The sequence below is a fragment of the Tetrao urogallus genome (assembly GCF_951394365.1).
Source record: "Tetrao urogallus genome assembly, chromosome: 6".
In the NCBI taxonomy this organism is placed as follows: domain Eukaryota; kingdom Metazoa; phylum Chordata; class Aves; order Galliformes; family Phasianidae; genus Tetrao; species Tetrao urogallus.
This window is the reverse complement of record NC_136819.1, coordinates 34,668,084-34,687,483: the sequence shown is the minus strand read 5'-3', so window position 1 is coordinate 34,687,483 and position 19,400 is coordinate 34,668,084. Positions and strand designations below refer to the sequence as shown.

General features: G+C 39.1%; 1 protein-coding gene across 1 annotated transcript in view; it reads right to left on the bottom strand.

Moving 5' to 3' along the window:
* Positions 1–13,808, bottom strand: part of NUBPL (NUBP iron-sulfur cluster assembly factor, mitochondrial) — a gene marked incomplete at both ends in the record, with an annotated part of 77,987 nt that extends 64,179 nt beyond the window's left edge. Inside the window, 3 exons of the mRNA XM_079536761.1 lie at positions 8,495–8,529; positions 12,428–12,575; positions 13,680–13,808. Coding sequence (XP_079392887.1) covers positions 8,495–8,529; positions 12,428–12,575; positions 13,680–13,808 — 312 coding nt within the window. The remainder of the gene's footprint in view (positions 1–8,494; positions 8,530–12,427; positions 12,576–13,679) is intronic.
* Between the last annotated feature and the right edge of the window lie 5,592 nt (positions 13,809–19,400).

Here is a 19,400-nt window from a genome sequence, read left to right as displayed (position 1 = left end):
AGACTTAACATCAGTCAAGTAAAAAAAAAACAACACCTAGGCAGAAGAAACAGTTAATAAGCAATTGATCAAAAGCAGGGCCATGAAAGCAAAATAAAAGGAAAAAAAAAAAAGCAAGCAAGTTCTAGGACTCCTCTGTATTACTCTTTCAGTGCAAGATTTAACGCTGCTACACTGCATCCTGTTACCAATACAGATAACATCTCGATCATTTTCTTCTTATGGGTTTATTTTGTGCTTATAAAAATATTTCTATCCTGCTCTATTCGCAAATAACATTAACTCCCTCCAGCTGGCAAAGTAATACTCAGGTTCAAAACAGCTGTTCTCAAGCCTTTGCCCATCTCCTTCCACCTGCCCAGCTGCAGATGAAGGGCTGACTGAATCTGAGTATACCACATTTTAGAAAACACCTTCTACACACCTAGACTTTTTGTTACCCACCTGCAAGTCCTGAACAGCTTAAACTCTGAAGACGTAACTGCAAATGTAGCTATTCTCACCTGATTCAATCACACACTTCTAAGTCATTAGACATACCTACACTAAGTTGAAACAGAACACCAAACTAAAGCAGAATTGTAGAAAACTTTCCTAGTGAATAACATAATTACCAATATTACACCAGCCAGTGAGAACACAAAATTAAAACAATACCCTTGCCATGTGAAAACAAAGATGTTATCTCCTGGTGCATTCAGCAAAAAAGTGTATGTTATAATCCGTTATTGTTTGAATACAGCTTATCAGTGCTTTTCAAGTTTTTTCCCTTTCTACTGAAACAATCTTTACCACAGTATAACTACTGCTTGGATTTGTTCTTTCTGCAGTATGAGTGCCACCTTTTCACCTTCTCAACCAATGACTGGTGATCTCAAAACAGTAAAAAAGAAACTACAGAGTGAAAGACATGCAACTCATCTTCACTTTCTGCTTTTGCACCCTTGACTGTCACTATCCTTACTTCACTGCCACTCATCTTCTCAATAAAACTAATTTGCCCAGTTATGCCTCCTTAAAGACTTCTGACAAATACTCAGCACAAGGTTCATCTATGCAATCACTGCATTTCTTACCCGAGTACAAATCTAATGAAGTTTGCTTTCCAATCTGAAAATTTATTTTCTCTACACCAAGAAATGAAAACATTTTTCAGTCATCAGGTACAGATTCTGTAGGTACAAGAAAATAAAATGATACACAAATGAAAAATAATATATATTTTCCCATATATCACTGAATGATGAAAATAGTACAGCTTTACATGGGACAACATGCAATTTTTAGGCATACACAATTTTATTTAAAAAAATCCTTTCATTTATCTTTTTCTCTGTATTGCAATTATTCAACTGATATTATGTTTGTTCTCTCAGGCAGGCAACTTCTACTACATGTAGTCTGTGCACAGATGACACAGGCACATGCTAATGACAAACTGATTTGCGTCTATCCTCTTATCAACTGTTTTAGCAGACAATTAGGAGATGTTCACTCGTAGTTTATTAAAAAAATAAAGTCTACATCTTGCAGAAAATAGGAATTATTACTTTTTTTTTTATTAAAATGCAACCAGCTTCATTCACGTATCACAGATGAGCCCTCCACATAAAATCCTGCGTTCAATACAGAATGTGGTGATTTGCATTGATTTCTTCCAAGTTGCCAACTGCTTTATTGAGGAACAAGTCTGATAAAAGACTATGTCAGTAGAAGGGAAAAAAAAAAAAAGGAAAAAAAGAAAACTCAGTTCACAAAGAGCTGCTATAAATAGCTGTTAATCAACATAGCCTACATTACTGCTAAACACCCAGAGACTCTTAAACAGCATTAATTTCACTTTTGCTCATCTGTTCCGATATTTTTTCCATACTTGGTAAAGCACATGCATCCCCACTGGATTTTAATGGATGATACTTTACTTTGAAGTAAACTCTGCAGACCAGCAGAAATCCCTGGTGTTCAGCCAGGAAGGAATGGAGACACAGGTTAATGATCTGTCATTGCTCGGTATAGGAATGATTCTGTAAACCAGAAGCGCTCCCAATATTCAGCAGCCGCAGCCCCTTCCAAAGACAACTCCACTTTCTAAGCGAAGGTGCCAGTTATGTTTAGAGCTGGTGTTCTTAATCCACAGCCAGTGACTCTCAATTTACCCTTCTAATGTGGTTATAGAATTAGAGCTAATCCTAAACTGCAAGCAATAGTATATAGGACAAAAGAGAACTTTAAAAACAGGATGGGCTCTGGATTCATCGTTTGACATACTGACACGTTGAATAGCCATCTTTTAATCCCTAATTCTCTCACTCTTTCAGCTAAATACTACTTATGTGCCTAGCTGTAAATTGGATTAAAGCCAATAAAGGCCAACAGCAATTTTGTCATTATCTGTCCCAGAAATGCAGACTTGTTTTAAATACTCATTCTTCTGCTGGTTCAAATGCCCTTTTTCCTTCATATGAAGATCTTCCAGCTTTCTGTCAGCTACAGAACTTCTCCAGCATTTTTTTCTACATTAGTTTTGCAGTAGCTCTCGCTCAGATTTCTCAATCATCAGACACCAGTAATTATGCCTTCTTTGGCTTTCTTATACTTCATATATCTAATCAGGTGAAAAAAATATAATTTGAAAAGCACCATTTTGCAAATAATCCACCAAAATCCCCAACACTTCCACATGCCTCACCTCACGGGCAGTGTGCTGAATTGTTATTGTAAACACGCACCACTTTCACATCAGTTTCAGACTTCTCCAGTAGACTTTTAATGTTTGCAGTTAACTCCATACATAATGCTTGAAACCTCCCCCCCCCCCTTTCAAAATAAGTACAGTGATTTGATAAATCATTTTAAAAAGTGGATGATTAAGAAGATGACTTCTATGCATTTTTTACTTGGAAACAGATTTTTAAAGCTTCGTTCTTTCCTTTCCTCAGCTGATTGAGAAGCTGGGCTGTCATTACAAGATAACCCCAATCAATTCTCACTGGCATCTCCAGCTTTACTGATAATACTATTTAGCATTAAGAAGCTAGCATGAACACATTATCTATAGCAAATAAAGCCTTCTCCTCCTCCTCTAAGCAACAAAGGTGGCTAGAGAGATGCCTAGAAATCAAGTCCTGATAATTGGGAAGGTTACATAGGAGGACAAAACAGGACAAAAGCTTCCCTTTAAACTAATTCCTCAGAGAAATGGGGCCATTGTTATCTAAATTCTTTTACAGGACTACACAAGGCCACATGTAAAATATATATCACCTACTGATCTAAGGGTAGGATTTTGAAAGTTTAGTTACAGAAGCCAATATCTGAAGAAAAAATGCTGGAAAAGAAAATAGGGTGAGTGGGTTTTGAGTAATTTAAAAATTAATGTGCGTTGCTTGATGAAATAAATGTTTTGAAATAACTTTATCACCACGACAGTGATTCACACCGACCCTGATCATAGCCACATAGCTTCTGTTCCAATCACGGTACGTCTGTGCAATGCCCACATTCACACCTGCACACCAGCCAGATCTCCGCGTAGCCGCGCGCTCCCCCCGCGCCCCCAGCCCGGCCCGGGCTCTGCGGCCGTACGGCTCGGCGCCCTCTGGCGCTCCCTCTGCCGGCCGGCTGCCACCGCCCGCAGTCTTCACGGGTTGCTCAGCAACCTGCGAGTTTACTCGGGAAAAAAGAGGCCTCTCACTGCAGATCACTGACGATGTACCCCAAATTTCGGCCTGCTCTGTTCGCCCCAGATACCCCGACATGGCGTGAAGCCGCAGCACGTCAGCTGCTGCTCGCTTCTCCTCACGTGCCCAGACAGCTCCGGGCAGAAGCCACTTGCTTAATGCTTTCAACACTAATTCCTTCCGTATGGCTTTACTGCTTGCCGCTCCATCCTTCACAGCACCAAAACCATCCCATCCTATAGTGAGGAAATGAAGTCTACTTGGAAAGAACAAGAGTCAGAAGCAATCTGACTGGGAGCCTGCCTGCAGTGACAGCACAGCACACAGCCTCCAACTGGATGCGTGCCATCCTGAGTCATGCACAGCTGGTGTTTGCTCACTAAAATACTCTGTTCATAAACAAGCAATCTCTATCCCATTATTGCTGGCACCTATTAATTCAACTTGTTTCTACTATAATAAATCAGTCACAGCCAGGCAGCTTTCATAAGTAGTCATTCTAGTCTGAATACGAATCGTCCTGGCACAAAATCCAACAAACTCTTCTCAAGTGCCCCCAGGGAGTCAAACTGACATCAAAAGAACCCCTGCACCCCCCAAAAAAATAAAAATCAGCTATCAAACTAAGCAAACAATTAGAAATAGAATACAGAGTTAAAACTTTAAGTTATTTAGTAACACAAAGAAAACTGCACGGATTTATAAGTCCTGGTACAACCAAAAGAGTTGACACAATTCTTAACTAACCCATCTAGGTACCAAGATCTAATAAACCAGAAAGGGATCCTGTTTGTTTCCCTGGCCTTGCACCAAAAACTTTGGAAAAAGAAACAACCAAACAAAAAACAAACCCATGACAAAGGTACATATTTAGGTATAGTACCTAAATATCTAAATTAAATCCTATCTTCAGTTATCTTGAAACCACAAGGGTAAAAACAGCACTAGCACCAAAGACTTGAACTGATGAATGCTAAGCCCAGTTTTGCCAACAACACTGGCCAGTGATGACGTCCAAGGTTCTGTTGATTCCTTAAAACTACAGCCTATGATTGTAACAGCTCAGAAAGCTTCCCAGTTAAAAAAATATATGTTTAAAAAACTGCCTGTTTACAGAAACAGTGGTTCTTTTCTCTCTGACTGCAGAAAGCAGACTTTTAAGAGAAGATGGAAGACTGTTTTTTTTGTTGGGTGTACAATCAATAGATATCAAGATGTTACAATCACAAAATAAACAAGAGAGTGAGGCGAAGCGGACTATGATAACAAGAGAGAATAAATGGAAGGCTTACCCTTATGCTGGGCTCACCACAAAACACCAGAAGGAGAGATCTCCAGATGAGATCCTTCCCCACTGGTAGCCAGCTCTTAAGTAGGTCTAGGAGCCTGGTTCCACCCCTTCCGGCAGCACAGGTGAATTGCCTTCACCTGTGCTCTTCTGGCTGACTCATGGCTCGCCTCAGGTGATCAATCAGAGGTTCAGGCCGTGACTCAGTAGCTCCCATACAGTTAGGTTTTTTTTGTTTTTTTTTTTTTTTGGTTTTTTTTTGGTTTTTTTTTTTTTTTTTTTTTTAAATCAAGAGGACAAGAAATTCCTTCATGCTTTGATTGTTAATCTGCTTCCAGCTTATGACACTATCAAACAACAATGCAGCACCAAAGCTATTAGTGAAAGCTACAAGAATCTACTCTACTCTAATCTCCTCTGAAAGCATCTTTCAGAGATCTCTCTCTCACCAGAAAACAGTTATTCTCAATACTCTGTGACCTGTACTCCTTCTCTAAGATTATACTTAAACAATCAGGAGGCAACAGGTTTTATTGCCAATTAGCTCCAATACACTAATTGCTTTGAAAACTTAATTATAAGTGAGGAATTTGTATCAGAAATAGACTGTATCTAATGAAGAAGCACAAACCTTTATGGTCATGGTGACCTTTCTTTACAAGTCCTTTCTCTTCTGCTTTAAACAGTACATCAAGATCAAGCATCAGTTTCTACAAATTTGTATTTTGCTTATAAAAAACATAAGTGCTGCAATGAAGATGCAGGATGCTGCTGGTGATTCTGTTAGTAAATCAGAGCATAAGTGAGAACACCGGCATATTCAAGTCCAAAAGTTAAACATAAACACGATGTACACAATCATTTCATTGTAAAGATACCAGTGCATAAACAAAACACAGTTATCTTTATTCAGTTCAACTTCTCATTTTGTAACCACACCAATGCACGATTTCACCATGTTTGTAGCTCGTTAGGTTGTGACTCTCAGATCAGGCAAGTCGCATCAGTCTTACCTGCTCTTTCATCAATATCAGCCAGCCTCTGGCCTTCAATTTTATATTACCACGTAACATCAGAAATGACTAGTCCCATTCTACATTTACCAAACTTTCTTGCCGCAATTTCATTTAGAATTATTTCTTAGTCCCTAATTTGCCTCCTCAATCAGTCTGTTTATTTATGCATTTTGCAAACATTTTAGTGGGCTACTGAAGTGATGCATCAAATCAACGGCCACAACAACCCCATAGGCTTGGGGATGAGTGGCTGGATGACTGTGAAGAGGAAAGGGACCTGGGGGTGTTGGTTGACGCTTGTCTGAACACGAGCCAACAGTGTGCCCAGGTGGCCAAGAGGGCCAATGCCATCCTGGCTTGCATTACAAATGGTGTGGCCAGCAGGAGCAGGGAGATGATCATCCCCTGCACTCAGCACTGGTGAGGCCACATCTCAAGTATCGTGTTGTTTTGAGCCCCTCAGTACAATAAAGACATTGAGGCCCTGGAGCATGCCCAGAGAAGGGCAACGAAACTGGTGAGGGGTCTGGAGCACAAGTCTTATGACGAGCAGCTGAGACAGCTGGAATTGTTTAGTTTAAAAGAGGAGGCTCAGGGGCGACCCCACTGCACTCTACAACTTCCTGAAGAGAGGTTGTGGTGAGGAGGGTTTGGCCTCTTCTCCCAGGCAACAAACAGAACCTGGGGAAATGGCCATAAGTTGTACCAGAGGAGATTTAGATTAGACATGAGGAAAAACTTTTTCCTCTCAGAGAGTGATCAGGCACTGGAATGGCCTGCAGAGGTGGTGGAGTCGCTGTCCCTGGCAGTATTCAAGAGGAGTCTGGATGAGGATCTACAAGATATGGTTTAGTTTGTGGTAGCAATGGTAATGAGAAGATGGACTAGATGATCTTACAGGTTGTTTCCAACCTTGTGATTCTATGATTCTATCACGTTTAAAGCCAGATGTTTAAGCCCTAACAAAAGGGAACAACTCCACAACTTCAAAATGCCAGGATTACTAAGAGATGTTCTATCTAAATACAAACAATGCACAAAGCTGCATGCATGAGCAGTATCAGCCACAATCCTAAAAACATTCAAGCTGGTATGGAAAGTTTCTGTGCAATTAGTTGACATGGTTTCCATGGAGCTACTCAAGGACCATGCTACAGCACAGAACTACTTGCAGGATCACATTTATTTTGGAAAAGTATTACAGCAAATGTCATGTTTTAAAGTTAATTAGAAAGAACCATTCAAGCAGTTTTGTTTTTCAAGATAGCAGACTTTCCTTCCGAATCAAATTACTCCAGCAGCCTATTTAAAACACAGAATTAAACACTGTGAAATACCAAGATCAGATGCCATTACAAACACTATGCATCTCATTTAACAGCTTTAGCACTCTCCTTACCAAGTATGATTGTTGTTACAGAAATTTAAAAAATTCTTTTACAAATTTCTACAAGTGTTCAGAGAGCACGCAAACTTCACTCCTACCTATTTTATTTCACTCGTCTTTTACAAGATAAGAAGTTACTACACTTACCAGGTCAAAATATGTGACAATACCTTGTATTATACTGCTTTGTAAGCACTGTTTTCAATGATATCTGACATTAACTATGAAATATTTTCCAAGAGTCTTTTGAGAATTCAACCAAATAAGTAATTAAAGTTGACTGTGATGAAATTCCAAGGCCATGCTCAATCTGTGTTCCTAGATAATTTTAATTTAAATAGTGGAGTGCATCATCTGGAAAAGATATTTCCTCACATATCTTTCTTGGCCTTTGCATAAAGATTATCTGTAAATCTGAAGTTCCAGCTTCACTGAAAACCTCTGTGGAATACTATTCTAAAGGGTACGCTTGTTTTGAACTTATTAGTTATTTTGGAATCAATGCTTTACGAGTTCTATAGTTGTTACATACCCTTGCATACAAACTTACTTCTAGCATTTAACAGTTTGAGTTCTGCAATACCAAATAGGGCAATTACATTCTTTCACTTAAAAAAAAAAAAAAAAAAAAAGTATTTCTAAGGTTTAGGAAGATACATAGTTTCTTTCCTTCCTCCAGCCCATGAAGTATTTTAATACATGAATTTCTCCTGGAAAAGTGAATCTTTGCAGCTACAAATAATGCTTTGGACACCACCCAGCAGTTATTCATATTTTTTCCAAGTCAGTGCTCTCAAGTGATATAAATTAATTACTTATTATGCAGCTCCAACCTACACAAACAGCCTCCCATATGCCTACACACCCTTGCAGAACTGTAGGTGTAATCAGAAACACACAACTGAAAGGGTACACAGATGAAGGATGAAAGCTGTGTCACCCACAGAGCTGATACAAACAAATTTACATAAGCTTAAATGTCCATTAAAAAAAAAAAAAAAAAAAAAAAACAAAGAAATTAACTGCCAGACTTAATGTATGCAACCACCCCCAGCAGTAACCGTTTTATTTATGACTCGCACATTTGTTTAACATTAAGGCTGATAATTAGATGTTCACCTACCGAATCATTTGCTGCTAGGGCGAGGGCTATATTTACTGTAAAAAAGAGAAGAAAAAAATTAACTGTAAGAGAACTCACCTTCTAAATATTAAGAATGCTATGATTTCTAACAAGCAAAAACATAACATAAATACACCACACTTGCTTAATAAGAGCACTCATCATCTTGGTTCTTAGCTTCTAATATATCTATGGAATTAGTAGTTGAAGAGACAGCAGCATCTACCATTCAATCCACAGTAGCTAGCCAATTCACATTAATCTGCAAAAAAACACAAGGTCTAGATTTCTACAGGACACCGTGATATGAAGTTACAATCTTAGCATTTAGCTAAAGGATAACATAAAAAGAATTATTTGTTGACTTTTGGAAACTAGGCATTACTACAAAAATAAAACACCACAGTCTCTAATGAACTTCTAAAAGTAGAGATCAGATCGCATTTAACTAAGCTATTAAACCGCAGTGACCAGAAATAATGTTCATAACCCTTTTTTGATGTCTCATGATATATTAAAATAGACATTTTTTTGGAAGAAGTTGCAATTCTACTTTTTGCTCAATTTGTATGCCACAAAAAGTCTCATCTACTCTGAAAGCATCCCTAGCAACTAAAGAAACAGAAAACAGGAAAAAGCAACTAATTTGTCCCCTAGCTTGTCTACAGCTGTTTACAGCATTTCCATCAATACTTGTGTAGAAAACACACGGACGAAACAGCATCGTTCACCAGCTTCAGCTATACTGGAAGATCTAGAAACTTCAGTGTAACCAAACAGTACGTGTTGTATTCCAAACAGTAACATGTTATAACAAACAAAAACCCTCACAGCTTTCCTGCACAAAATCTTTTGCTTCCTTTACACATTGCCGTATTTCAGCCTACAAAGCATTTTAAGAAAGATAAGCTGCAATCAGCCTTGTCCTGCTGAAAGAGGACAAAGGTACTGAGAGCAAGTTGGGAAGACATTAACAGCTTAAAGCATTTAGTATACATAGTAGCAAGTTTTATTAAACAAAACAGTGAGAAGGTTAACAAGAAAAATTATACCGCTTTCCCTATGATGTGCACAGGTACTGTTTATTCCTAAGCTGATAAAGCATATAGATTTTATTCTTCAGTTTGCTACTTAAATAGATGCATGATTAACTATTCCCTTAACCAAGCAGAGAGAATTAATCCTCTGCAACTTGGAGCCTGACCTACAAATCAAGGATAAGGAGAAAAACATGCAAGCCAATGATTAAACAAATAAATAAACTGCAGAACGTGTTTGAAGAAGCACAAGGGAAGCAGCAAGTTACTCACCATACTGCTTTAATATGCCTATCACTTCAGTCTATCTTCTTCCCATACAATTATAATGTGTGAAAATTAAAGTATGATCTATAATTAATCTTAAATAAAAGGTATTTGACTACTGAAGGGAAAGAAGGAAGACAGTGGAAATAATATACTGGGAAAGCTCAAATTCATTAGCTGCATTTCTAAATGGATACAACATACTATTTTGAATCCCAGCTGATTATTGCACCTGGTTATCTTTGTATTGCTGTGAGTTCCAAGAAGGCTCAGAAACACAGAACCCCAACCTTAACCTGACCCTAAACATTAACACGGGCCCTCACAATTAGACTCCAACATGATCAGGACTGTAAAGAAGTAGGGCATATATATTCAACAAGTCCAATACCTTTCACCATCACCTCTTGTCTTCATAGGATGCCACAAAGTCACCATGCTATCTCTAGCCCATGCTAAACCAGCCAGCATCAAGAAGGAAATACAAGGAGATCAGAGTTGGCCAATGACCAAACTTATGTCCAGGTGGGACACATGAACAGATGGATTTTGGCCACTGCTTTGAAAAGATTAATGCATCCTACCTGCAGACTTAAAAAAAAAAACATACAAGAGAAAAAAAAAAAAAAAAAAAAAGTGATGGGATATGTTTCACCATGTCTTGACTACATCAGTTATCCTGAACAATAAAAAAAAAATCCTATCTCCATAGCCTTTGCTGGAATGACTGAAGAAAACCAAAGTAAATTATCAGTAGTTATATTCTCTGCAATCTGCAGGATTAACAAGATGCAATTCAGAAAGCCACACCATGCTTACACAGTAGAAATACTATGAATTTCAGAAATTAGAAACTTCTATTCTTTCAAGTTCACCCTCTGAATTCTTCTCAGGCCAGAACCAATTTTGGGATGCTGCACCAAGACTGAGGAAATCTAGCAGAACACTGTAAAAGAATAGAACTCAACAGGAAACAAAACAGGAAACAGGAATCAAACAAACAAACAAACAAAAAATCTCATACTAGAGAGAAGAAAATAATCAAAACAATGTAAGTATTTAAACACAGATTAAAAATATTCTTATTTTTTTAAAGTTAATCTTTTCATCGGAAACTATGTTGATTTCAGAAATGCTAGAAGCAACTAGGAATATAATACAAAAGCTATACGCTGTTGTGTATAGCAAGAGATAGGAAAAATTACACAACAGAAACACAGAGACAGATTAAAGAATGACCCTCACAAACTCAACCCCAGTACATATCCACTCAATCTGAAAGGGAGATCTGGAACAACTGGAATACAAACCCACGGGGAGAAAGAACACTAGCAGCCTTGACAGTCCTTCGGAGGAATGCAGATAAGACTGATGATATTTTCTGTGGCACTTTAAGGCTATATATACACCACCTCTAATTACCAATTATCATTCTCCTTTCCTTCTCAGTTAGGGAAAGTGTAACCAAACGTATTTCCCACAAGCCTCTACTACTTTTTTTTCATACAAATTATTTTATCTTAATAAACTGTTCATCTGAAACATTCAACTTATGTTAATCATCAAGAATCTAAAGTCCTCTTTCTTCTCAACATTATAAATAAAACAAATGCAATCATCAACAAAAGGCTGTCCAATGCAGTAACTGGTCAAACAATACAGTAAACGGTCTGTTTACATTTCAGTTCTCTCATTTAATGTCTGGTGAATACTGATTTTTTTTATTTTTTATTTATTTATTTATTTTTTAACTCCCAGACACTTAAACACAAATTTGTTTAACTTCAAGCAGATATATGTAGTACTAGGAATCCACGTCATCTTGTTCTACTTCCTAGAATTCAAGCTTTTCTGATTTTTGATTCCAAAGCCTAACATGTGGGTAAGAAAAGTTGGGAGTTCACAGTGATTCAATAGTCTCTCACTGCTTCGTATAGTTTATCACCGCTGTTCACTTGTCATTATGAAATGTCTCTACAAGTAGTTGAGAAAACTGGCCAGAGAATTGATGTTGAACCTTCTGAACACTGAAATATTGATAATCCCTACAGAGCACATGACAACATAGGCCACTATTACACTGTACAGTTACACCTAAGATGCTAGCAAAGGAGTAACAGCATCACTACACCAGCACATAATCCCCACCATTTTAGCTTACTCCCAATTCAAAGCAAGCTGTCCAAGGACAGCACTGCACTACTACAAGCACATTATTTCTGCTGCCTGCTCTACCAACACCCACTTCAAAACTGGTTCCTCTGCATTCATACAGATTTTCAGCAGCTGCAGATCTTCACAGAGGTTGAGGGTTCTGTTAGTGGGACTCAACTGTCCAAATATTCCTTGCAAAGGAATTCTGTACTTTGTACAGAATACAAAGTAAAACATCAGCGAAAACCTACGTATTTTGCAACAAAAAGTTTAGTTGCTGTATACATAATACCAGACTGAGAGAGGGAGGCATGAAAACACACTTCTCTGTTGCCTTCAAGTAAAACTTTGTAATCTGACAGGTATCACGGCTGCCAGCTGAATGTAATTCAAAAACCACACAAGCACACAAATATTTACATATCTATTACAAAACAATAAAAATACAACAGCACAACAACAAGAAAAATCTTACCTGCTGTTGTCGATTTTCCAACTCCCCCTTTGCCAGAAGCTATGACCAACACCTGCTTAACTCCTTCTATGGCCTTTTGTTTGGGCAGACCCCGTGACAGGATCCGAGTGCGTTTGTCTTGTAGAACCTCATCCCTGGAGCCCGAGGACTAATCAAAAAAAGAACAGTACAGAGCAGTTGTGGTATCAACATGCACCGTCTGCAGAAAAAGTGAACAAGTGCAGACCAACCTGTGCTGAGACAACCTTGTTACTGCTCCTAAAAATCTTGTTGCACTCCTACAGCAACCTGCCTCATGCTTAGCATCACTTGAAGGAATGGGGCCTACACTCAGCACTGACTCTGGGGATATTTTGTTTAGACACAGTTAAATGTGATTAGTCTCAGACCTCAAAAAAGAATCAGGGCCTCCAGTAAAATAAATCAAAACCCCTTCGCTAATTTGGAGACTTCTAAAAATCACCTTCAAGTTACGTGATTTGCAAGATTCTCAATGGAATCATCAGGGTTAAAAATGAAACCCTTTGCCTTCTCTTCTCCTGAATACCTCCAAAGCTAAAGTCAAGGCTGCGCATCAGCTTTTACTAGCTTTAGCATCACCACAATTAATATACATGGTGGCCATCAGCTGTTTGTATTTTCAGCACTGTATCATCAAAACGAGAGCTCCAGCATCCCAAGCTGCCAGTCACTGAGGCAGAGCGACCTAGGGGCATCAGAAGTACAACAGGTGCAGCTAAAAGCACGGGCAAAGCAGCACCAAGTGCAGAGCAGCCCGCCAAGCCCCTGCTGCTTTCCTGCAGCGCACCTACGAGCTGCTAATCCAGAGCGCGCCCCGGGTAGCTGAGGGCAGGCACACAGCAGCTCCTCTGTGCCCCAGGGACTGGGGGGTGGAGCAGAGCACAGGGGTGAGCATCTCAGAGGGCAGCACCCCGTTCACCACACGGTGGTCAAGTTTTGGAGACGGTGAGCAGTCAGGCGTTACGTCTGCAGAATGAAAGAGGGTCCAGGAGAGACTCCTCTTCCTTCCCTCGGTCCGCCGGCTAGGCTGCCCGCGCCGTTAAAGCCCCATGGCTAACGCGGCCCTAAACCCAGCCCCTAAGGAGGCTACTTCGGAGCAACTTCGATGCAGATTCCGAAACAGCCGCTCAGGAACCAAGCCGAGAACTCGCCTGATCCCCCCCACCCCGAGGCTCGCGAGGTCCAGCTCCCCTCCCGCACCGCCCCGGCGGGCAGCTCCCGCCTCACCCACCGCGGAGCCGGACGACGAAGCAGCGCGAGCTCCGCTGCTCGGAGGGCGCCGCAGCACCGCCAGCGCCCCGCCGCCGCAGCCAGAGAATCGAGCGACGCGCAGCACCCAGCGCCAAGCGACGGCCCTCATCCCTGCCTCCCGCTGGGCGCGCTGAAATGGCGCCGCCGCGGCTCGGCCCGCCCCCTGCGCTGCGCCGGCCCGCGCCGTTGCCCCACGTACTTCCACAGCGTTCGAGCACCGGCGGCCCCTGGAGCTGGTCCGTACATCCTCACCGCGTCCTAGCAAGCCGGGACTGTGGAGGCCTGAGGGCTTTTCAGGCGTGGCTGCAAACGGGAAGCGGCGCTTGGGACTGCTGGCCGCGAGGAGGCCGCGGTTCTCGTCTGGGCATGGGAAGGGCGCGGGCCGCCTGCCCTGCGCGCGGCGGCGAGGCTCGCCTCGGCCTTCAGTGTGTTTGAGCACATCGTGGCCCTCCGTGGTTTGTGTCGGCTGCAGATATAACAGATGTATGCCGTTTCATCTATTGAGTCATCAGTTCAAAGAACCCGTGGCCAGGTCCGGCGCCTCTTTTTCGGTATTTATATATATATTTTAAGTGCAATTCAAATTGTTCTAAGTAAGGTGCCTTATGTTATGTGAGTGTCATTTGAAGCATTCAGGCATGCACGAGTAAACCACCACGAGGCCTGCAGCCATGCTGTGGGAGGAATTCAGAGCCTTCTGACATGATTTATTCCAGACAATCCCACGAATAGCCTGTTTATCCAAGCAGTAATACTGAAGTACTTCAGACCTCTGCAGTTTCTGGCCCTTAGTTTTCAAAGGTAAAACAAAGCATATAGCACCTTTTGTTGGCATCTGCTGTAGTACATAATGGATCAGGGATTTTATATTCCATTTAAAGTGCTATAATAAACATTGCCCCTTTATCACATAAAGAATTTTCACCACTCATTTAATATTTTTTTTGACTCGTATTATTAAAAGCCCTAATCAGACATTTTGCTCAAAGCCACCATTTTCAAAGGCTTATTCTAGTGCTCAGCTGCCAGAGAAAAATTACAGTGATAAAAACGCAACTTTTGCTTTCCTTCAAGTGATGCCCTTCAAGTGATGCTCATTCAGTCTCTTGTTCTTGCTGTAACCATTTAAGCATATTTTGCACAGGGAGCACAGACAGGTGAAGAGGTCAAATAGTTTCCCAGTAATTCACCCTACTGAGAAACCAAAATGCAGAAGAACACTGGCAACCAACGAGCCATTTAATTCAAAAACTGCATTAGAGATCTCCCTCAAGGGCCTATTCTTCGCTGCTGCAGGAAACTGTTAGCTTTTTCCTTGCAAGAAATTTGCATTATTCATTTTCCTACCTTGAGTGCCAGAGGCAGTATTAAAGTGCAGAACACACATCACAAACAAAATCAGCAATGCAGGATCAGTGGTAGGTGTGCAGAACTGGTTTTCAACATTTTTAAAGTAATTTTAAGAGCAATAGGGAAGCTACTATGGCACTAGGCTGTACTGAATATGATAAGTAGAATTCAGCCATTAAATTTGCTCTAAAATAAGGAAGCCATTTCCAAAATGCCATAACTGCTTTTAGTTTCTTATTTAAATTTTAACAGTTGAATGTAGTAATGTAACTTCCTGCCAGTAGTCTTCCTGCCAGGCTTAGATATTAAGGGCCTGCACCCCTGATAGTGAGGCATTTCTGCCCTTTTGTTGCAAAGTTCATTTGGCCCAAGGGATTGTAAATACCTGTATTAAACGAGAGGTTTACCTGTGGTGTCACATGAAATACCATAATACATGGCAATACTTAACTGTAATAGATTAACAAACAAGAAGACACAGAAGACACAGTAGTAATACACATTTTTCTTTATAATGTATATTAATATTTCCATTACGACCACAAAAGTAGCTTCATTTTATGTAGACACTTTCCTAGACCTTAAACTGAGAAATTAAGTTCTCTGCTTTAGTCCTGTTCACTAAATGAGGACCAAGGCCTGACAGAATTGAACCCAATTTAGTTTGTATATTACTTTCATGTGGATGCTATGATCTGTGCAGATCTTCACAGTCAAGAAGAGAATCTTTTTTTAAACTACTGCTTGATTCTTCTGAAGTCAATCAAGTTCTTCAGGTACATATCATGTACTATAGTAGCAGTCACATCACAGTGAAGACAGCTTAAGCAGTCTTAAGTAGTGCAGAAAATGAAGACATTTGTTTTGCTGAATACACCTTTCAGTAACAAAGGTACATAATTATTTTCTTAGGTACACAAGATATTTATTCCTTGCATGAATGTAACTAGCTCACTCCAATTAATGGTCTTTCTGTACTTATAAGCTTTGGTTTTTTTTTTTTTTTTTAAACTTTCCAATTCTTTGCCATATGTGCTACAACCACTGAAGGGTAGAAATACCTTCTCTTCCAACAGCACATAAATTGTAATTCCAGTGGTGGAAGGAATTTTTTTTTTTTTTTTTTTTTTTTTTTTTTTGCATTTGACATCATACAGATGCAGAATTAAGATCTTCACTTCCATAAAAGCTTCACTAAACCATATGACAGCACTGGTTTGAGCAATAATGTCATTCAGGCACAATTTCAATTTGTGAAATCATTTTAATTCTGTTCTTCATTCATTTGCTTGGTAATGAATTTGTTTTACAGGAAGCATTTGTTAGCATTAGAACCTGGAGCATAAGTGAGTTTTGTATAGCAAATTAATCTAATTTGAACAATGAGACTAATTGAGAAACAACACCAACATCTAGCAGGTTTTGTATTTACTAATTATTTTTAAAATCTGTCTCATATTCCAAACAAATTCACTTTTGCTCTGTGGCCATAAAATGCTTTTCTTGTAATTTCTAGTACATTAGCAGTCCTAATCACCAAAGACATCACCAAGGGGAACTTAAGTTCTTTGGGTTTATATGGACTACTTACACAACTGTGCCAGCAGCAGCATCTTCCAGATTGATCCATGCATGCTGAAACATCAGATGAAAATAAATCCGATCCAAGAGCACTTTTTACAAGTACTGCATATAAAATCATGGCAGTCCAAAACTGTGAAGGCAGAACAGCAGATTATTGGAATGCTTATTTCTCCAGTTAACCCACCACTGTGAAGGAAAGTAACTACTCCTCATGGCTTTAGATGGGGCCAGAGGCAGATCCATGAATTTAATCTAAAGTTCTTGATCTCTGATCTTCTACGCCAAAGCGTAAAAAGAAAAAAAGCACCTAAGCATCTCAGAATTTTATTTATGCTAACATCTAATGCTAAACAGCATGTTTCTTTAGACAGAACAGAGGAAGATGAGCATGTTTATAGCCATCTTCTCCTTAATATAAAGCATAGGCCAAGGAAAATATAGCCTAGACTAGAGTGCCTTTGAAGTCTAACAGACAAGAAACTGAGCAAGTTCCTCCTGGTTGAGAAAATAAGCATCTGTTTTATTTCCATCCCAGCTCTCTAAACACGAAGAAAAGAGGGACTCAGTTAACAGCTTCCTACAAAGTACCTGTGTAATTGCCTCAGGTGTAGACAATTTTCTAGTGAATCATGCATGAATGCTCTTGGCCAATAAGTATCAAAACTAAGATCTAAAAATCAACTCTCACAGAAATAAATGCAATTTATGTTCTAATTACTGCCACTAAGGGACTGGATTGCACCCTTTATAATACCAATTTAATCAAAAATTGAAATGAGGAAATATAACTTACAGGAAAATACGAAGTTGTTTTTCTGACACTGAGTGATTGTTTAATTCACTGCTTGGCTTATTAGCTCACACTTAGGACTTCAGAAAGCCGTTTTGAGAAAGGAACTTTCATTGGCTCTGCCTTGCTCTGTCACCTACTGAGTCATGGTCATATCTGTAGTCATGGATAACAGGTACTTAAAGGATAGCAAAGTCAATTACAGAATTCTGTTTCTTTACTTAGGCACTTCAACTAGGTGCATATTCATATTCACACCACATGACAGTTTTCCAGCACTAATCAGAACTTTTACTAAATTTTAAACTAAATTTTGCATTTTTAATGTCTCATACATGGGTATCTACATATGGATCCAATGGCAGAGCATGCAGACCACTAAAATGTCTATTATTACAGATGTTATCACTGTCCCTAACACATTTAATATGCTGTCCATTTCAATACTTAGATTTCATTTATTTGAGTTGTTTTCAAAATGTAGCAAGCAATATCCTCTAATAGTATATTTTGAATTATGTTATGCGATCTGACCTTTTGCAATAGAAAATCTTTCCTTTTTTTCTCTCATATCTAAGAATATTGCTAAAATAACATTTGTCTTAGAGACAAGATGCTGCTGATTCAGTAGAACTGGACATGGTGAAACCCTACCTCAAATCCTGCTCATCTCCCACATACAAGATTTAGACCCATAGTAGTAGACTAGTGAAGAGAAAAGCTGCTGTGGTAATGAGGAATTGAAATCCTATCATAAGCTGCCTACCATATAAATGCAAAAGAAAAAAAAAGGTGGGGGTTTCCTTTAGTAGAGCAAACTCTGGAAGATTATCTAATTACTAATTTTTTAGATGCAAGTTAACCATGGCCAAAAGTATGATGGAACCAATAAAGCAGAGATGAATTAGCATCCAAGGATATTTCTTGCAATTAATGAACTTCCTAGATGTAGCTTAGACATTTACCTGAAGTTGAGCTGATTCGTTCTTTAAGCTTCAAAGCATAATAGATGTATTTTCTCCAATAGTAGCTAAAACACATTTTACCTTGGGCACCAAAACAAAGTTGTTTTAATGCAGACATGAATCTCACTTAGACTGTGACTTTGAAAGCTATCATTTTTTGCCCTGTAAGTAACAGACTATCCAGGGGAGAATTAAATATCTTTAGCTGATACTAAAATGTTTCAACTTATCAAGTAATTGTTTTACCCACTTATTCATATACTTAAAATTTTTGAAACCGCTGGAGGATTATCTGGGGGGAAAAAAAGCACTTCTAAAAATTAACAAATACAATTTTTTTTCATCCTGTTAGAACATCTAATATTGAAGATAGTTGTTTTTTCCACCCTGTAGCAGTGATTTAGCATCTATTGTGAAAGAAAGCATGACTCTTTAGAAGCTGAAAAAAAATAAATCAAAGATTATATGAAAAATACCTCTTATCATTGCAGTACTTCTGAGGTATCACGTATCATTGTAAAGAAATCATCCTACTCCCAATGAGTTCAGAAACACGCACCGAAAAAAAGTCAGTGCTTTCAGAAAGCATTAAAATTAAATATTAACAACTGGTTACACTGGAAGCTCTTTGAGATATGTTAATTCATAGCAAGTCACATTTTTTCTTGGCACATGGTATACTATCTTAACTCAATGAATATTCATTAGAATTTACAGTCCTCTACTCTTTATTCCACTGCATTAAACATCCTCTTTTCCCCCCCACAAGACCTAAGGAGAAACAAGATAACCTGCTTCTTCTGTTGGCTAAAATCACAGACAGATTATATACAGTATTACATTAACAGAAACAAATCATTAACAAAGGACTGACTGTAGATAGAAGTCCTACAGTTGCTGCAGTTGCATTTTGTTCTTTTAATGGGATGAATTCCCAAGATATAATTGCAAAACAAGCTTATAGACCAACATTTCTGTGATGCTATGTTATGGCAAAAAGAAATGCCTGTTT